Raw genomic sequence first — 15,671 nt, forward strand, 5'->3', positions numbered from 1 at the left:
ACTTGATGTTTCCTGTAATCTGCAGTTCAGCAGCCAAAGACACACCGAACATTCCATTCTTTGTACTGTTCTCCACCTGGGGCAAGGTCCTATCCATGGAGCCCCAATGTGAAAACAAATGCAATTTCCTTGCAACACCATGAACTGGGGCAGTGATGGGGCAAAGCCTGTCTTGTCAGTGGCAGAAAACACATGGAAACCTGGAACATTACAGGACCAGAAAGTCCCAGTGAGATACGAAAGTCTCAAGCTCGTCTCTCTCTCTCTTTCTGTCTCTTCCTCCTCTCTCTGTAACTCTGCTTTTCAAATAAATTTAAAAGAAAAAAGAAAGAAGCCTTCCAGAAGTTTCTACAAGGATCAAGGAGGAGAGGCTCAAGGAGGAGAGATTGCCCAACCCTGGGCAACTACATTGTGGCCACCTCATAGCAGTTCTGTGCAGGCACTAGTGTTGTGGCACAGCGGGTGAAGCCATCACCTGCAATGCTGGCATCCTATATGGCCACTGGTTGAGTCCCAGCTGCTCCATCTCCAATCCAGCACTCTGTTAATGCACCTGGGAAAGCAGTGGAAGATGGCCCGAGTCCTTGGGCCCCGGCACCCAAGTGCAAGACCCAGATGGAATTCCAGGCTCCTGGCTTCAGCCTGGCCCAACCGTGGGCATTGAGTTCATTTGGGTAGTAAACCAGCAGTTGGAAGATCTCCTTCTCTGTGTCTCTCACTTTCTGTAACTCTGCCTTTCAAATCAATAAATAAACCTTTTTCCAAAAAAGAAAGATGTTCTGTGCATCCACCATGCACTATACAGAACCCATCTTTCTCTTCCATTTGTGTGTCGACCTGTGGATGCTGGCTGACTGTGTAGCGACTTGAGCAGATCATACAACTTACAACAAACCTGTTTTTCCTTCTTCATCTGTAGGCATTTTAAACCTAAGATAGCATATGATGTGCCATTTCACTCCTCTCAAAATATTTAAAATGAGGACCTGCAATGATATATTCTAATGTGGTTCCTCATTTCTGTAATGATGCAGATACAAACTCAAACATCTAGAAGACTGTGAACTGAGAGTAAAGCACAAATACATCTCAACTGGGGAGGCTACCGGTTGACATTATGTATCAGTGGCTGAAAACATGCATTAAAAGTCTTTGGCTTCACAAGTAGCACGTTTGAATCATAACAAATAATACTGCACACCAACAGAAGATGACACCACCTAGAAAATGACATAAAATTAGAAGGTATATTTTATGAAGCTCTTTGATGAGGCTGCTATAGTTTGATCCTGCCTCCTCCAAAATTGAGATGTTGCCAGTGTGTCGGAACTTAGAAGTGGGCCTTTAAGAGGTGGCCAAGCTACAGGGGCTCCTCCCTCATGAGTGGAATTAGGCATCTTCCTAAAAGGGCTTGATGGAGGGAGCTCATTGCCTTTTTTGCCTTCCATCTTCTGCCATATGAGTGTCAGGGGATAAAGCTCCCCACCCTCCCTTCAATTCAAACCAAAATGCACGTTCAGCGTTTTTGTTTTTGTTTTCTCTGAGACCTCTCTTACAGGAACTCTTCACACCTGGCTATCCTGGAGACGTCATCAGAACATAGCTCTGCTTTAGCTCCATCCCAACCCTGAGAATGTCCTCCCTGGCTGACGTATGCAACCACAGTATCTACACAACACCAGCTTGAGCACGTGGAGCCATAAACCCCAGATTATATACACGCATCCTCCAAGCCCTCTCTGTAAAGCACAGCCTTTCTCTGTAAAGTAAAACTTTGCCAGTAAATTACTTCTAGACCAAACTTGGTGGATGGGGGGAGCCCAGCACTGTGGCATTGTGGGTAAATCTGCCACTTGCAGTACTGGCATCCCATATGGTCGCTGGTTCAAGTCCCAGCTGCTCCTCTTGTGATCTAGCTCTGTTATGGTCTAGGTAAGCAGTAGAAGATGGTCCAAGTCCTTGGGACCTTGTACCTGCGTGAGAGATTCAGAAGAAGCTCATGGCTCCTAGCTTCTGATCAGCCCAGCTCCGGCCTTTGCGGCCATTTGGGGAGTGACCCAGCAGATGGAAGACCTTTATCTCTGTCTCTTCTTCTCTCTGTTGCAACATTACCTCTCAAATAAATAAATCTTACAAAAATAAATAAATAAAGTAAACCAACCTTGGTTGCCCAGTGTACCTTGGCCTTCTGCAAACCTGTCCCTGAGAACACAGTCTTCCTTCCTCATGAAGACACAAGTTCCAGGTGCCATCTTGGAAGCAGGAAGCAGCCCTCACCACATGCTAACACCTTGATCTCGGGCTTTCCAGCCTCCAGAACCGTGAGAACTAAAGCTCTGTTCTTTTTATTTATTTTTGTCTATTTGAACAGCACAGTGAGAGAGAGAGAGAGAGAGAGAGAGAGGTCTTCCACCCACTGGTTTAGTCCCCAAATGCCCACAGCAGCCAGAGCTGGATTGGGCCAAAGTCAGGAACTCCATCTGGGTCTTGCACACGAGTGGAAGAGAGTGGCAGGGATCCAAACACTTGAGCCAGTAACTGCGACCTCCCAGGGTGCGTGTTAGAAACCTGGCTCAGGAGCAGAGGCGGGACTTGACCCGAGGCACTCCCAATCTGGGATGCAGGCATGCCAAGCAACAGCTTAACCCACCATGCCACAGTGCCCACCCTTACAGTTCTGTTCCCTAAAAATTACCCAGCCTGTGGTATTTTATCATAGCAGCACAGAACACACTAGACAAAACAGACTTTCCATGACCTTCAGGGAAACTTCCAGAACTTCCAACCGAGCATTACCTCCAGGAACTTCCCTGGTTCATAACAGTCGCACAGAGACTGCAGAAAGGGAGAGAAGGAATCACAGCATGGGAAAAGATCTAGAAGAGAAAAAGACCACAAACCATCTCACTGGATACAGTCACCAAGAGCAATAGCACAAAGGCCAGTTCTTGTGGTGACCTGCTCCTCCTTAAACAAAGTAAAACTTTCAGCGGGGCAAGCTTCTATTTTTTTTTAAGATTTATTTATCTTATTTGAAAGGCAGAGTTACAGAGAGATAAGGAGAGGTGGGGGGTGGGAGTAAGGTGGAGTTTTTATCCACTGGTTCACTCCCCAAATGGTTGCTGTTTGCAACAACTAGAGCTGGGCCGGTCTGAAACCAGGAGCCAGGAGCTTCTTCCAGGTTTCCCCTGTGGATGCAGGGGTGCAAGCACATGGGCCATCCTCCACTGCTTTCCCAGGCCACTAGTAGGGAGCTGGATCAGGAGTGGAGCAGTGGGACTTGAACTGGCACCCAAATAGGATGCCAACACTGCAGGTGGTGGCTTTACCCGCTATACCACAGCACTGGCCCCTGGGGGCAAGCTTCTTATACATAGCCCAAACATGGAGAGTTTCACCTCACTCTGCACAACCCATAATCCAACTGCAGACAAACAAGCATCCCAGTGGTCCCTGAGCACTGGTTTTCTTTCCTGGAGTCCTTATTCAAGCATTTGCCTCCATTTGAATAGCTACTTCCCTCTTCTCAGTTCTCTGCCTCTTGAAATCCTACCTGTCTTTCAAAGGTGTCTCTTCCACAAGTTTGTCTTGCTCCCCGAATCAGGTCACCTCCTCCTCTTTCATCATATTGTCCATGCTGTTTTTGGCATTTGCCTTATTCTACCCTGCGTGAGAGTTGCTAGAGTATTGTCCATCTGGAGGTCCTTGGGACAGATGGGCTGTAACTCATCTTCATTGCTCTGTGGTAGGCCCTGGCCAGCTCAGCCTTCTAGGGCCTTGAACAGACGGGCCGTCATTGCACAGCGGCACCAGATCTGCACATGTCTGATGTCCACCCATCCTTTTACAACTAAAGAAGTGAGAGGGAGTCGAGGGGGGCTAGCCAGAGACCACACTTGGAACCTGGTTGTTAGACCCAAGAGACAGAGCTTATGAAAGGAAGCTTTGTTTTAGGGTAATTCAGTGCTAACCTTTTTTAATGCTAAGAGGCAGGTAAGCCCCACGCAGAGCTCCCTGAGGGCTCACAGGACCTCCCCTTGAACAGAGAGAATACAATGTCTACAAACAAGTTCACCAAGCATCCCCTGCCCTTTCAGCAAAAGATACAACTCTCCATACTTTTGCTTAAAATGTATTCTTTGCATTTATCCCAATAAACCTCGGTTTCTAAAACTCTTAAGATTTATATGTCAACTTTTTAGTTTTGCCAAACTCCCAACCCAGCCCTCTATGTGTAGTATAGTTCTCCTAGGATGAACTCAAAAGTGGCTGACACTTAGCATATTTTCCCCCAAATAACACAGTCGTCTAATACCCTTAAAAGTACTATATCTCTTAGGAGATGGCATAATTTGATATGTAGCTTAGCTTCCATGAACTACTCCTGTGATCACTCTTTACCGAGATAAAGTCATAGGACAACGTGAGACGTCTGCAGAACTTATCAGTTTACTAAGCTTTAAATCTCCTTGGCAGGAAAACAAAACAAAACAACAGCACCAGGTCATGCTGTCCCAGTTCAAGCAAGAGCTCCAAAGTGAATGTGTCAGCAAAGTCTGAGCTCACAGACCAGATCTCAACTTCAACAGTACAAAGCAGAGCTTAGCTCAGCCACACTTCTCTTGACATATCTGAACCATCTGGTGTCACCTTTGGATGGATATGCCCATGCAGCAGTGGTCCAGTGGTCAGGAAGACATCGATTTCTTCTGAAAATTCTGCCCAAAGGAATAAAAAGTGGCTCAAGAGAGACAAGAGTTTAATGTCAGTTATACCACGTCAAATAAGATACTTAGCAGACATCCTGTGAAACTCATCCAGACAAAACGGACTTAAATTAATAACTGAAGCCTGGCAGGTGCATTTGCTCTGTTTATACAACGGGTCCCCCAGTAGCTGAAAGGTCCAGGTTGGTCCTTCAGGAGATAGCTCTGTTGAAAACTCAGAGTTTATCCACAATAATGGGGATACAAAGCTCTTAAAATTATTTTGATATAACATTTTTTTCTGATTCTAAAACAACTACCTATTTGCTATTGGAAAATGAAGAAAAGTAGAAAAGAAAAAAAAAAAAGTTCTTCTGTTTCACTCCCCTGGCACCTGTTTAACTGTTTTACCTAGTTTCTGATGCCCTGCCTGGTTCCTCCTTCTAGTTCCTAGATATTCCTGGTGACTACGCAGGTTAAAAGGGTAGACTTTGTTCTAATTTAGGCTGAATCACATCCAACATGGTCACAGAGAGCCTAGACCAATGGCAGCTGCTGTATGTTCTCTGGGGGCAAAGCTTTGTGCTATATATGTTCTCTCTGTTTCACCTCAGGAGTTTTATTAATAACTTTACCAGGGCTCTTAGAGAATAGCTTTATGTTAGATTAAAAGAACCCAGCCATGAATCTGAGTAGAACTCAAGTCAGGTCTGACACCGGAACTCTGGGATTCCAATAGCACCCCACTGCCAAAGTTTTCAGCATACTTTTGCTGCTGCTTGTATCTTTCCCAACTAGAAAGGGAGCTCCAGAAAGCAGAGGAAGATCTTTGTGTTCCCATTCTGTCACAGCAGCAGGTGCTCAGTAAATGTTGAAGAGATTATTTATTTTATTTTTAACTCTGATTCAGGTCTTGGTCATTGTCACAGAGAATGTGGCTCACTCACAAGAAAGGACTCAAGCAAGAGATTTGTTAAGTGCCTAATATTTAAAACAACTGTTGACTTTTGAAAACTACTTTTGAGGGGCCAGCATTGTGACACAGCAGGTTAAGCCACCACTTAAGATGCCAGCATCTCATAGGAGCACCAGTTCCAGTCCCATCTGCTCCACTTCCAATCAAGTTCCCTGCTAATGTGCCTGGGAAAGCGGTGGAAGACAGCCCAAGTATTTGGGCCCCTGCCACCCATATGGCAGACCCAGATGGAGTTCCAGGCTTCTAATTTCAGCCTGGTCTAGCCCTGGCTGTTGAGCTATTTGGGAAGTGAATCAGTGAATGGAAGATCTCTGTCTCTCACTCTCTCTATCTCTGTCTCTCCTTGTCTCTTAATGCTCCCTTTCAAATAAATAAAATCAAAGTTTTGAAAATGGATAAATAAATAAACCTTGGAACAAGTAGCTGTGCGAGGATTTTTTAATTTTATTGAAAAACTGAGTTATACTGATAAAGAAAGAAATGACAATGGATTAATTTCTCCAATGAAAGCGTTCATTGCAGAAGACAGAAACCATCTTGAATCTGAGGATGAATGTGCTATCCAACCGATGGAGCTTAGTTCCTTCCTAGGTATTAAATAACAAAAAATGACAACCCAGAATGGAGAACAAAAGGAAAGTAAGGGGGACCGGCACTGTGGCATAGCAGGTAAAGCTGCCACCTGCAGTGCTGGCATCCCATATGGGCACCGGTTCAAGTCCCAGCTGCTCCACTTCTGATTCTGCTCTCTGTTATGGCCTGGGAAAGCAGTAGATGGTCCAGGTCCTTGAGCCCCTGCACCCATGTGGAAGACCCAGAAAAAGCTCCTGGCTCCTGGCTTCGGAATGGTGCAGCTCTGGTTGTTGCGGCCATTTGGAGAGTGAACCAGCAGATAGAAGACCTCTCTCTCTCTCTCTCTCTCTCTCTCTCTCTCTCTCTGCCTCTCCTTCTCTCTCTGACTTTCAAATAAATAAATCTTCAAAAAAGAAAATAACGAAGAATCTGTTTGTTTTGGTCAAAAACTTAAACGACCAAAGAAAAAGTGAATAGAAGTAGAGTCCATCCAAAAAGCACAAACATGGAACAAGAGACTACAGGTAGATAAAGAAACAATTTTACCCAGAAAAAATGCACACCTCATATGTGCATGTGGTCAAAGAAATTTATTTCTGTAAGCCAAGAATTGCAGAGGGAGAAAAATAATGGTGAGGGCCTTTGGACAAGCAGAGGAATAAAATACATAGTGTACACACACATTCTAAAAAGAAGTGGATATTAGAAAAAGAAACCTTTCTTTAGAAATGATGCCAGAGGGGGATCGCGTCACATGTGGGAGAAACAGACCTATGGGCCTGGTGCCTTTAAGCAGCAGTCAGCTCAGCCGCTGTTTGGGATGCCCACATCCCATGTTGGGGTACCTGGGTTCAAGTCCCAGCCCTGCTCCTGATTCCAGCTTCCTGCTAATATGTACTTGAGAGGCAGCAGGTGATGGCTGAAGTACTGGGTCCCTGCAACCTACATGGGAGACCTGGACTGAGTTCCGAGGGACATTTGGGCAGTGATCCAGAGGATGAAAGACAAGTCTCTCTCTCTCTGTCTCTCAAATCAAATTTTAATTTTTTTAAAAAAAGAAGAGATATTAGTAGAACAGTTTGTGGAAGGGGAGCAAAACACATGAGTACATGCATCTTTTAAAAGATTATATTTGAGTGCACAAACGTATGAAAAAGACATGAAACTGCAGCCTCTGCTTATCTCTAGGGCATGGATGAAAAGCCCTGGGGTCTTGCTCCATCCAGTCTGCATGTATCTGAACCCAGGTAATTCTAACATCACTTGACTGCAAGTTGTTAAAAAGTATTACAACACCGAGCTCTAAGCAGGACCTTCAGCCTGCCACTGAGCAGATGCAATGCAGAGAAGTGACGGGCTGAGGTCTCCCTAGAGGAGAGGACAGGGGGAGCCGCAGAGTGGGGAGCTAGTGCACAACAGCAACCAGAGTGCACCTTACACCGATCCATAGACCACAAAGCCAGGACACGGGTCAGTGCTGCTTTCTGCGACCCGTCCTTACCTCCCAGCTGGCTGCCTCCTGTGGCAAGTGGACTCAAGTTATCTGCATAGGTAACTTCGCTTGGGCTCCCTTAAGTGCATTGTGAGGCTATGAGGCCAGGAACCAAGTCTGCATCCCCCTCTGTGTCCTCAGCACCCAGGCGCTCAGGAACTGTTGGTAGAATTGTACTGAATTGAAGGCAACGAGGCAGGTGAGGCCATGAACGCGAGTTTAATTAGTCCCTGGGGCTCTATACCTAAGAAATAACCAGAGCTCCATTTCAAGGCTCCTAATCTCCGCCCCCGAGAGGCTATTCCTGGGATTTACCACAGGGACCCACCTCCTTGTACCCTGAGTCCCCGGGCGGCTGAGGACCGAAAGCAGGAGACTCGATCTTTTACTGCCCAGTTGGGGGACAGCGCCCGCGACGTTCCCGGAGCCCAGGGAGACGCCATCCTGCGGGAAAAGGTGTGAGCGGCGGGGGTGGCAGGGTTCTCGGTGCTACTCACGCCGGTCCGCCGCCGACAGCGAAGCCCCGGCCTCGCATCCGCGGCTGGGGCAAACCGGAATTCGAAAGTGGTCCAGGCCAGACGAGGAACTTCGGGGTGAGCTTTGCACGCCTCAGCCGGCGGCCTGCCGGACCCGGGTTCGAAACCTCCACCTGCTTCCGAAGCCCGCCCTCCAGGTGGCGCACGGCTCGAAGGAGGAGTCCGGATTTGGCACTGGGCTCTCCGGAGTGCCGCGCCCCGACGAGGGCGAAACTCGCTGGTGGCCGAGCGCGTGTGTCTCTCTGGGTGGCCGAATCCCCCTGGTGTGGCCAAGGGACCCACGTGGCGTTCCGGGAAGCTCCGCGGCGACCCACAGGCCACCAAGACAGAGTGGGCGCCACCGGGGCGGGCCAACTTATATCCTTTTCTTGTTCCTCCAGGCATCCTGCCAATGCTCAAAACACTTCCCCGCCAGTTTCACACCCCGGGGCCTCGAGACTGGCGACAGGGCAGGTGGCTGAGCCCCGGAAGCAAGCTACGCGGCGCCGACGAAAGCGCACATGTCGGGCGCGAACAGAAACGGAAAGCACAGCGTGGCTAGAAAAAGCCTCCGGGACACGCACCCCGAACGCCGTAAGTAAAACTAGTGTTGGCCAGATGGGTGGCAAGCACATTCAGAAATCCACTTTCGAACCGGCCTTTTTTTTTTTAATCTTGAAGTTCGGTCAAGTGTTTTGATCAGCGGCATTCTTGTAAGCTGCTCTCGGGGAACCAACCGACAGGAGAAAAAAAAAAGACTAAAAATCCTTTCCTCTCATCTGTGATCTCTTATCTGAAGCAAACCAAGCCCCGCAGATCCCGGGCCCCGGTGCCAAGGCTGGACAGAAGCGAGCCCAGCGGCTTGGCGTTGCGTTAACGCCCAGGGTTCAAACGGCAACTTCCGCGTCCTTGAACTTGTTCCCTGCTCCCAGGAGCAAACACTAACTCTGAATGTCAGTTGCCTTTGTTCTGTTGCATTGCACGGTTCAATAATAACAGAACGTGTCAATCAAATTTTTAAAAACCAACAACGGATGTGTGCTATATTTGTGTGTCTGACTCTCTGTCTCGCCAGTAAATAAAAAGTCTGGGTACAGGTGGACAAGAACCTCTTGAAATCATCTTAGGTTTCTCCGTGCTTTTGAAAGGGGGGGGGGCGGGGAGGGTGGCTGGCAGAAGCAGGTTTTAAGGCTTGAAAAAATTCTTACCAAACATCCCCAACTTTCCCGAGGCAAGCTCTCGCTGCAGCTTGCCCCAGTATACCGGAAACCGCTCCGGGAAACACCCCGCCGACTTGGCAGACTAATTGGGAAAGAGCCGGGCCAAAGGAAAGGCAAGCGCAGGTTCTTAAACTCAGAAGAGATCCTCGCTCTCTCCACTTTGGCGAGCGCGCTGCGTCGGCCCCCGGAGCCGAGCAACCCTCAGGCCCATCGCGGGCATGGTGGGCTGCAGGGGTGCTCGCGGCTCGCCTCGCTCCGGGCCGGGCTCCCGGGAATCCGCGCGTAGGGCAAGGGGTGGGGGGCTGAGGGCGGGGGCCGGGGGCGCTCCGCCCAACCGAGTGCCCAAGGGGCAAACCAAAGATAAGCAATTCCCCAGGACTGCGTCACCTGCCTGGAGGCCCACCCCCGCCCAGCTCCCTCCGGCAGATCCCGTGCCGGGGCCCTTCGCCTGCCCCTGAGACCTGTCGGCTGGCCCAACCCGGACGCCCGAAAAGGCCCGGCAAGATGGTGGCAAAGAAATCGAAAACGCGCAGGCGGTCGCGAGGCTGGCGATCACGACCCGCAGCGCTTCCCTGCCCACTCGCGCGCCGCGGTCTGGGCTCGCCCTCCCGAAGTCTCACACCCGGCTGCAGCGGAGCTAGGCCCGGGGACCCCACTCACCGGCCCCGGAGTCCCTGCCGGGCGGCTGCTCTTCTGAGAAGCTGAGGCCGCTGCTTCCTGTTGACAGCGCGGTGACTGGCTGGGTCCTCGGTGCAGCCCGGGCTGGGTGGTGCTGGTCCTCGATTCGAGGTCAGGGCATTTTGCGGACGTGCTAGGACAAGAAGTAGCCACCGGAGCGGGCTAACGCTATAATCTGCTCCCAAAAACCGGTTTCTGGCAATTTTTGGAAATTTCCTAACTTTTCTCGAAACAGTTTTAAGCGTGAGGGAATGAGAGTTAGCTTGCGTGGAGAGCTCAGCTGATTCATCCCCAGGGAAACGGATGAAAACTGTTTAGAACGAAGGCAAACAACTATTCGAAGCGCCTGGATACGGCCCCAGAGGTTAAACAGCCAGTGAAGAAATACCTCTTCCGAAAAATCTACAAAAATTCTTTGGTAAGAGAGCCAGAGGCGGTGATCTCTTCCCCGTCTCTGCTCAGAAACTCCAGAACACAGAGCTTTCCGGCCCTGGCCCGGGGGCTCCCAGTCAGAAGCAAGATGTCAGGGCTCTCACCCGCCCCGAGCAGTTAACAAATGGGGAGCCCCTCTTCCCATCCGGCCCCAACTCATGGAACAGAGGCTGTGCCTTGGGTAGGAGCGCCGAGAAGGATGGGGCCCGACTACCCTCGCTGCGGCTCCTCAGGCGGCAGTTGTGTGAAGACAGAAGGCGGCAGGGCAGCCAGCCCTTTCCCTTCGTCCACCTAGACTCGAGGAGCAGAGATGTGACTCACAGAGAAGCTGGGTCCCCAGGCCCAGGGTCTTGGCTCAGGGATTGAGTGGTGTGTGTGTGTGTGTGTGTGTGTGTATGTGGGGGACGTTAAGGAATCCTTGAATGAAACAGCTCGGAGTCTGTTCCCAAAAGGTCGTGATCATAGGCAGTTCCAAACACGTTCAGAATAAAATTGGCCCTCCATATCCTTGAATTCTACATCTGTGGATTCAAATAGCCATGGGTTGAAAATATTAAAATTAAAAAAAAAATCATGTCTGTGCCGAATACATAAACTTTTTTCCTTGTCATTATTCCCTGAATAATACATTTGCACAGCATGCACATTGATTAGCTATTACAAGTGATCTAGAAATGCTTTTAAAATGATGGGGGCATGTCCATAGGCTGTATGCCAACACAGCGTCGTTTCACAGAGGAACTTGAGCATGTGCAGATTGTGATACTCATAGGGAGTCAGGGAACCCGTCCCCTGTGGCTATCACCGGGGGGACTGTAAAGGCTGAACTGTAGGCTGGCTGGTTTGCAGGAAAGAGCCAGAGATGAAGATGGCTGGGAGCAGGGCCTGCATTATGGCACTGCAGGTTAGCCCACTTCTGATCCAGCTGTCTGCTGTGTGCCTGGGAAGGCAGCAGAGGATGACACTGGTCCCTGGGGCCCTGCCACACAGCTATTTGGGGAGTGAACCAACAGATGAAAGAACTCTCTCTCTCTCTCTTTCCCATTCATCTTTCCCTCTGTCTCTGTTGCTTTGCCTTTCAAATAAATAAATAAAAAATAAATAAATAAATAATTTAAAAAATACAGCTGGGTGGGGAGCCCTTCTTGGATAAGAACAAATAAAATATGAAACAACTAATACCTGTTCCTTCAAAGGAGTACACATTTGATTGGATTTGTTTATATAGTTACTTATATCCAGGGTACTGTTAAAAACAAAGGAACAAAGCCAGCAGTTAGCGGAGTTTAACAGTTGGAGGTGGTCAGGGAACCAGAGGAAGAGAGCTCTGTCAGAAGCCACTGCCATCCAAGGTGACAACTTTAAAAAACTAAAACTGTGTGTGGTGCTGGTGGTATGCAGTGAATTTGCCTCAGGTAATGCAGTCACTAAACAAGCAAAAACAGATGCTTCTCAATTTATGATAGGGTTTTTATCTTACAAACCCACCAAAAGTTGAAACTATCATTAGTCAAGATGGATTTAATACATCTAACCTACCAACCATCACAGCTTAGCAACCCAGTGCAGTATACCCTTGTGATCCGTGGTCTAGTGGGAGATATGGCTTACTACTGTTGAAAATATCATGATAGAGAATTGTACTCCATATTGCCACCCTAGGAACAGATCAAAATTCGAAATCTGAAGTACAGCTGCTTCTCAAATGCATACCACTTTTGTATATCTAAAGCCAGAAAAGTGTTAAGTCAAATCATCAGAAGACCAGGACAGTCTGTAACAGTAACTGGGGAGAGACCAGTCCTGAGGGCTGTTACAGTGCATTATGTTCAGTGCCCTGCTTTCACAAACGATTATGAGGCGCGCAGAGACAAGAGAATACGACCCACACACTGGAGCAGGGGCGAGGGGAAATCCAGCACAGAAACCACCTGTGAGAATGACCGGATGTTGGATTTATCATTTTGAAAGAATTCAAAGTAGCCATTATAAACATGTTTACAGAACTAAAGAAAAGTATAACCAAAGTAAAGGAAGTTACAATGATAATATCTATTTGATGTTACATCAAATAAAGAATATCAATAAAGCAGCAGAGATTATAAAAATAAACCAAATAGAAATTCTGGACAGCATAATTCTGGAAATACTGTAAAGTATAGTAACTGAAATAACTTCATTAGGGGCCCCACAGTAGAAGAAATCTGCACTGGTAGAAAAAAGAATAAACTAACTTTTAGATAAATCTATTGAGACTACACAAAGCCAAGGGAAACAGAAAGAAAGAATAGAAAAATGAAAAGTGTGTCAGAGAAATGTGGGACCAATAAAATAAGGATACTGGAAGGAGAGGAAGGTGACAAAGGGGGGAAAATCTATTCAAAGGATTAATGGCAGTAAGCTTCAAAAATATATTGAGAAACAGGAAGCTACACACCCAGGAAGCTCGGCGAAGTCCCAGTAGGTAAACACATCGAGATCCACAACAGACACATCACAGTGAAAAAGTTCAAAGTCAGACAAGGCAGGTGGGGAGAGGGGCAAGAGAACAATTCCTTAATTACCAGTAAACATCAGTAAGGTCAACAATGACTTCTCAGTAAAAGTATTAAGGACCAGCAGCACTGGAAATTGCAGTCAAACCTCCCAGAGGAAAAAGCTGCAACCAAAAATCCTTTACTCAGCAGAGCAGTCTTATGAACATGAAGGTGGAATAAAAACATTTCCAAGGGAGCAAAAAGTAGAGAAGTTACGCTAGCAAACCTGTCTTACAGGGACACGTAAGGAAGTTCTTCAGATGAAAGCAGATGATCCCAGGCAGTAGTTCAAATCCACAAACAAAACAAAGCAAAAAGCACCAGAGAGATAATTTTATAACTAGTTGTAAAAGATAATTTAAGTGAATATTTTCTCTTATTAACTTATTGTATAAAAAATGGAATGTTGGGCCCGTAACATATAGGAATGTAATACATGTGAAACCTCCAATAATAGCACAAAGGCAGTGAGTGGAAATAAAGTTGTATTTGACTAAGACAATGGGAACAAATGGTAAGGAAATAATTATAACAATGTCCTGTTAGGTGTGTAACATTAACTAATGTTAAATATGTTGTGTAAAATACCACAAAAGAAAAGAAGAGAGAATACAGGTATACAGGAATAACTGCAACTAGCTAGTATAAACTTGAACCTACTTCTGATTATATGTATACGGTAAATCTGGGGCAAACACTAAATAATGACAAAAATAACAATTCCAAAACACAGAAGGGCAGATTAGAGGGACAGAAAAGACCTGAAACATAGAAAACAGAAAGTAAAATAGCATAAATAAATCCAACTAAGTCAATGATAACATTAAATGAAAAGGTATTAAATAATCCAAAGACAGAGGTTGCTATATAGCATTAAACAAACAAACAAACAAACAAACAAAAACTATGTTCCTATTGTATGCCTTTATAGGAGGCATTCTTTACATTAAAAAATAGAAATTGGATGAAAGTTAAAGAATGGAGAAATACGTATCATGCAAACAGCAACCAAAAGAAAGCTGGAGTGGCCCCTTGTTGTCCCACGCTGTTGCTATGGATTCGTTCTGAGATGAGGAGTGTGGTGGGGGCAAGAGGCGCAAGTCACCATACGACCCTGAGAGTTGGGTGAAAGTGGGCCAGAGGTGAGCAGCCCGAAGGCTCATTTATTTCAGTTGGTACAACAGCTTATATAGCCAAGGCAGCCAATCCGGTCAAGGGGCGGTCTATGCCCTAACCAATCACAGCCTGTTGCCCGGCAGGCTCCATTGCCAGGTGGGTTTCAAAGCCATTCCTGAGTAACTGACACTCACTTGCCAGCGGCCATCTTGGCATGGCCTTATTCCACCTCACTAAGCCTTGGGCTTGTGGCCTCTGGCTGCCTGCTCTCTGCTTTTCTGCCCACGCTACATTACCTGTGGCTGCTCCTAACTGCACACTTGCTCCACCTGGTTCCCTACCTGCTCTCTGCCTGATATCAACCCAACTTAATTTCTAGACTTCTTTCTACTCTAGACTTCTTTTCCCCTAAAAAAAAAAAAAAAAAAAAAAACCCTCACTTTCCTGTGTATTTCTCTCACTGAATACAGGCTGAAAACTGTACCATGTTGCCTGTTTCATTTATAAGCAGCTGATATTTAGAATTCTGATCTAAATATACAGCAAGAACCCTTGAAATTTTGAGTAAAGGTGCCCGACTTTAGTATTTTAAGTGAAAGATGGAGTAGAACAACCAGTACTGTGGCGTAGCGAGTAAAGCCGCCATCTGCAGCATAGGCATCCCACATGGGCACTGGTTCCTCCATTGGCTGCTCCGCTTCTGACCCAACTCCCTGCTAAACTACTTGGGGAAGCAGCGGGGGGGGGGGGGGGGGCCTCTGCATCCACATGGGAGACCTGGATGAGGCTCTTGGCTCCTGGTTTTGGCCTGGCCCAGCCCTGATCATTGCAGCCATCTGGGGAGTGAACCAGCAAATGGAAGATGTCTCTCTCTTTCTCCCTCTCTCTGTAATTCTGACTCTCAAATTAAAATAAATCTTAAAACACACACACACACAGAGATGGAGTAGAGGCATTGGGATCATATTAGCATGTGGAAGACACTGTCCAGTTCCTGGGGGAACACATTTGAAGGGGCACAAATGGACGTGAAGACTTCAGAGAGAGTACCAGGGTTCTCCCAGGCAGATGCTGATACAGCCTTGGACTAGAACAGCAGGAGAGGAGTTACAGAGGTGACTACAGCAGTTCCCCATTACTGGTGTGTGTGTGTGCATGTGTCTCTGTCTGTGTGTGTGTTCTCAGACTGCAAGTGGAGGCCTGAATACACAGAGTACCCAATCTTACATATACTGTGTTTTTTCCTATATGCACATACCTTTGATAAAGTATTTTATAAATGAGGCACAGTAAGATATTAACAACAATTATGAATAGGAAAATAAAATTCAGAAAATATACCATGATGAAAGTTATTTAGAATCTAGGAATTCATAGGACCCGTGTTGTGGTATAATGGTTAAAGCATCCCATACAGGCATCAGTC

The 15,671-nt window shown here is 47.0% G+C and overlaps 2 protein-coding genes across 7 annotated transcripts in view; one reads left to right on the forward strand and one right to left on the reverse strand.

Moving 5' to 3' along the window:
• Positions 1-14,678, reverse strand: part of CFLAR (CASP8 and FADD like apoptosis regulator) — a 54,340-nt gene extending 39,662 nt beyond the window's left edge. The window contains exons 1-2 of one of the 6 annotated variants that reach the window (XM_017343027.3): positions 10,143-10,202; positions 9,471-9,564 (exon numbers count right to left, since the gene is read on the reverse strand). The gene's annotated coding sequence lies outside the window, so the exon portion shown is untranslated. Of the gene's footprint in view, positions 1-4,650; positions 4,719-8,075; positions 8,215-8,244; positions 8,384-9,470; positions 9,565-10,142 lie in introns of those variants that run through there. The other 5 variants (XM_008258954.4, XM_017343028.3, XM_008258959.4 and 2 more) reach the window with 5 other exon arrangements.
• On the forward strand, positions 6,291-9,308 carry LOC103348916 (uncharacterized). The gene is made up of 3 exons (XM_070069873.1): positions 6,291-6,351; positions 8,108-8,856; positions 9,062-9,308. Exons 1-3 carry the CDS (start codon positions 6,291-6,293, stop codon positions 9,137-9,139), a joined length of 888 nt encoding a protein of 295 aa, XP_069925974.1. The 3' UTR covers positions 9,140-9,308.
• Positions 14,679-15,671: the final 993 nt, after the last annotated feature.

The sequence above is a fragment of the Oryctolagus cuniculus genome, chromosome 3 (assembly GCF_964237555.1).
Source record: "Oryctolagus cuniculus chromosome 3, mOryCun1.1, whole genome shotgun sequence".
NCBI lineage: Eukaryota > Metazoa > Chordata > Mammalia > Lagomorpha > Leporidae > Oryctolagus > Oryctolagus cuniculus.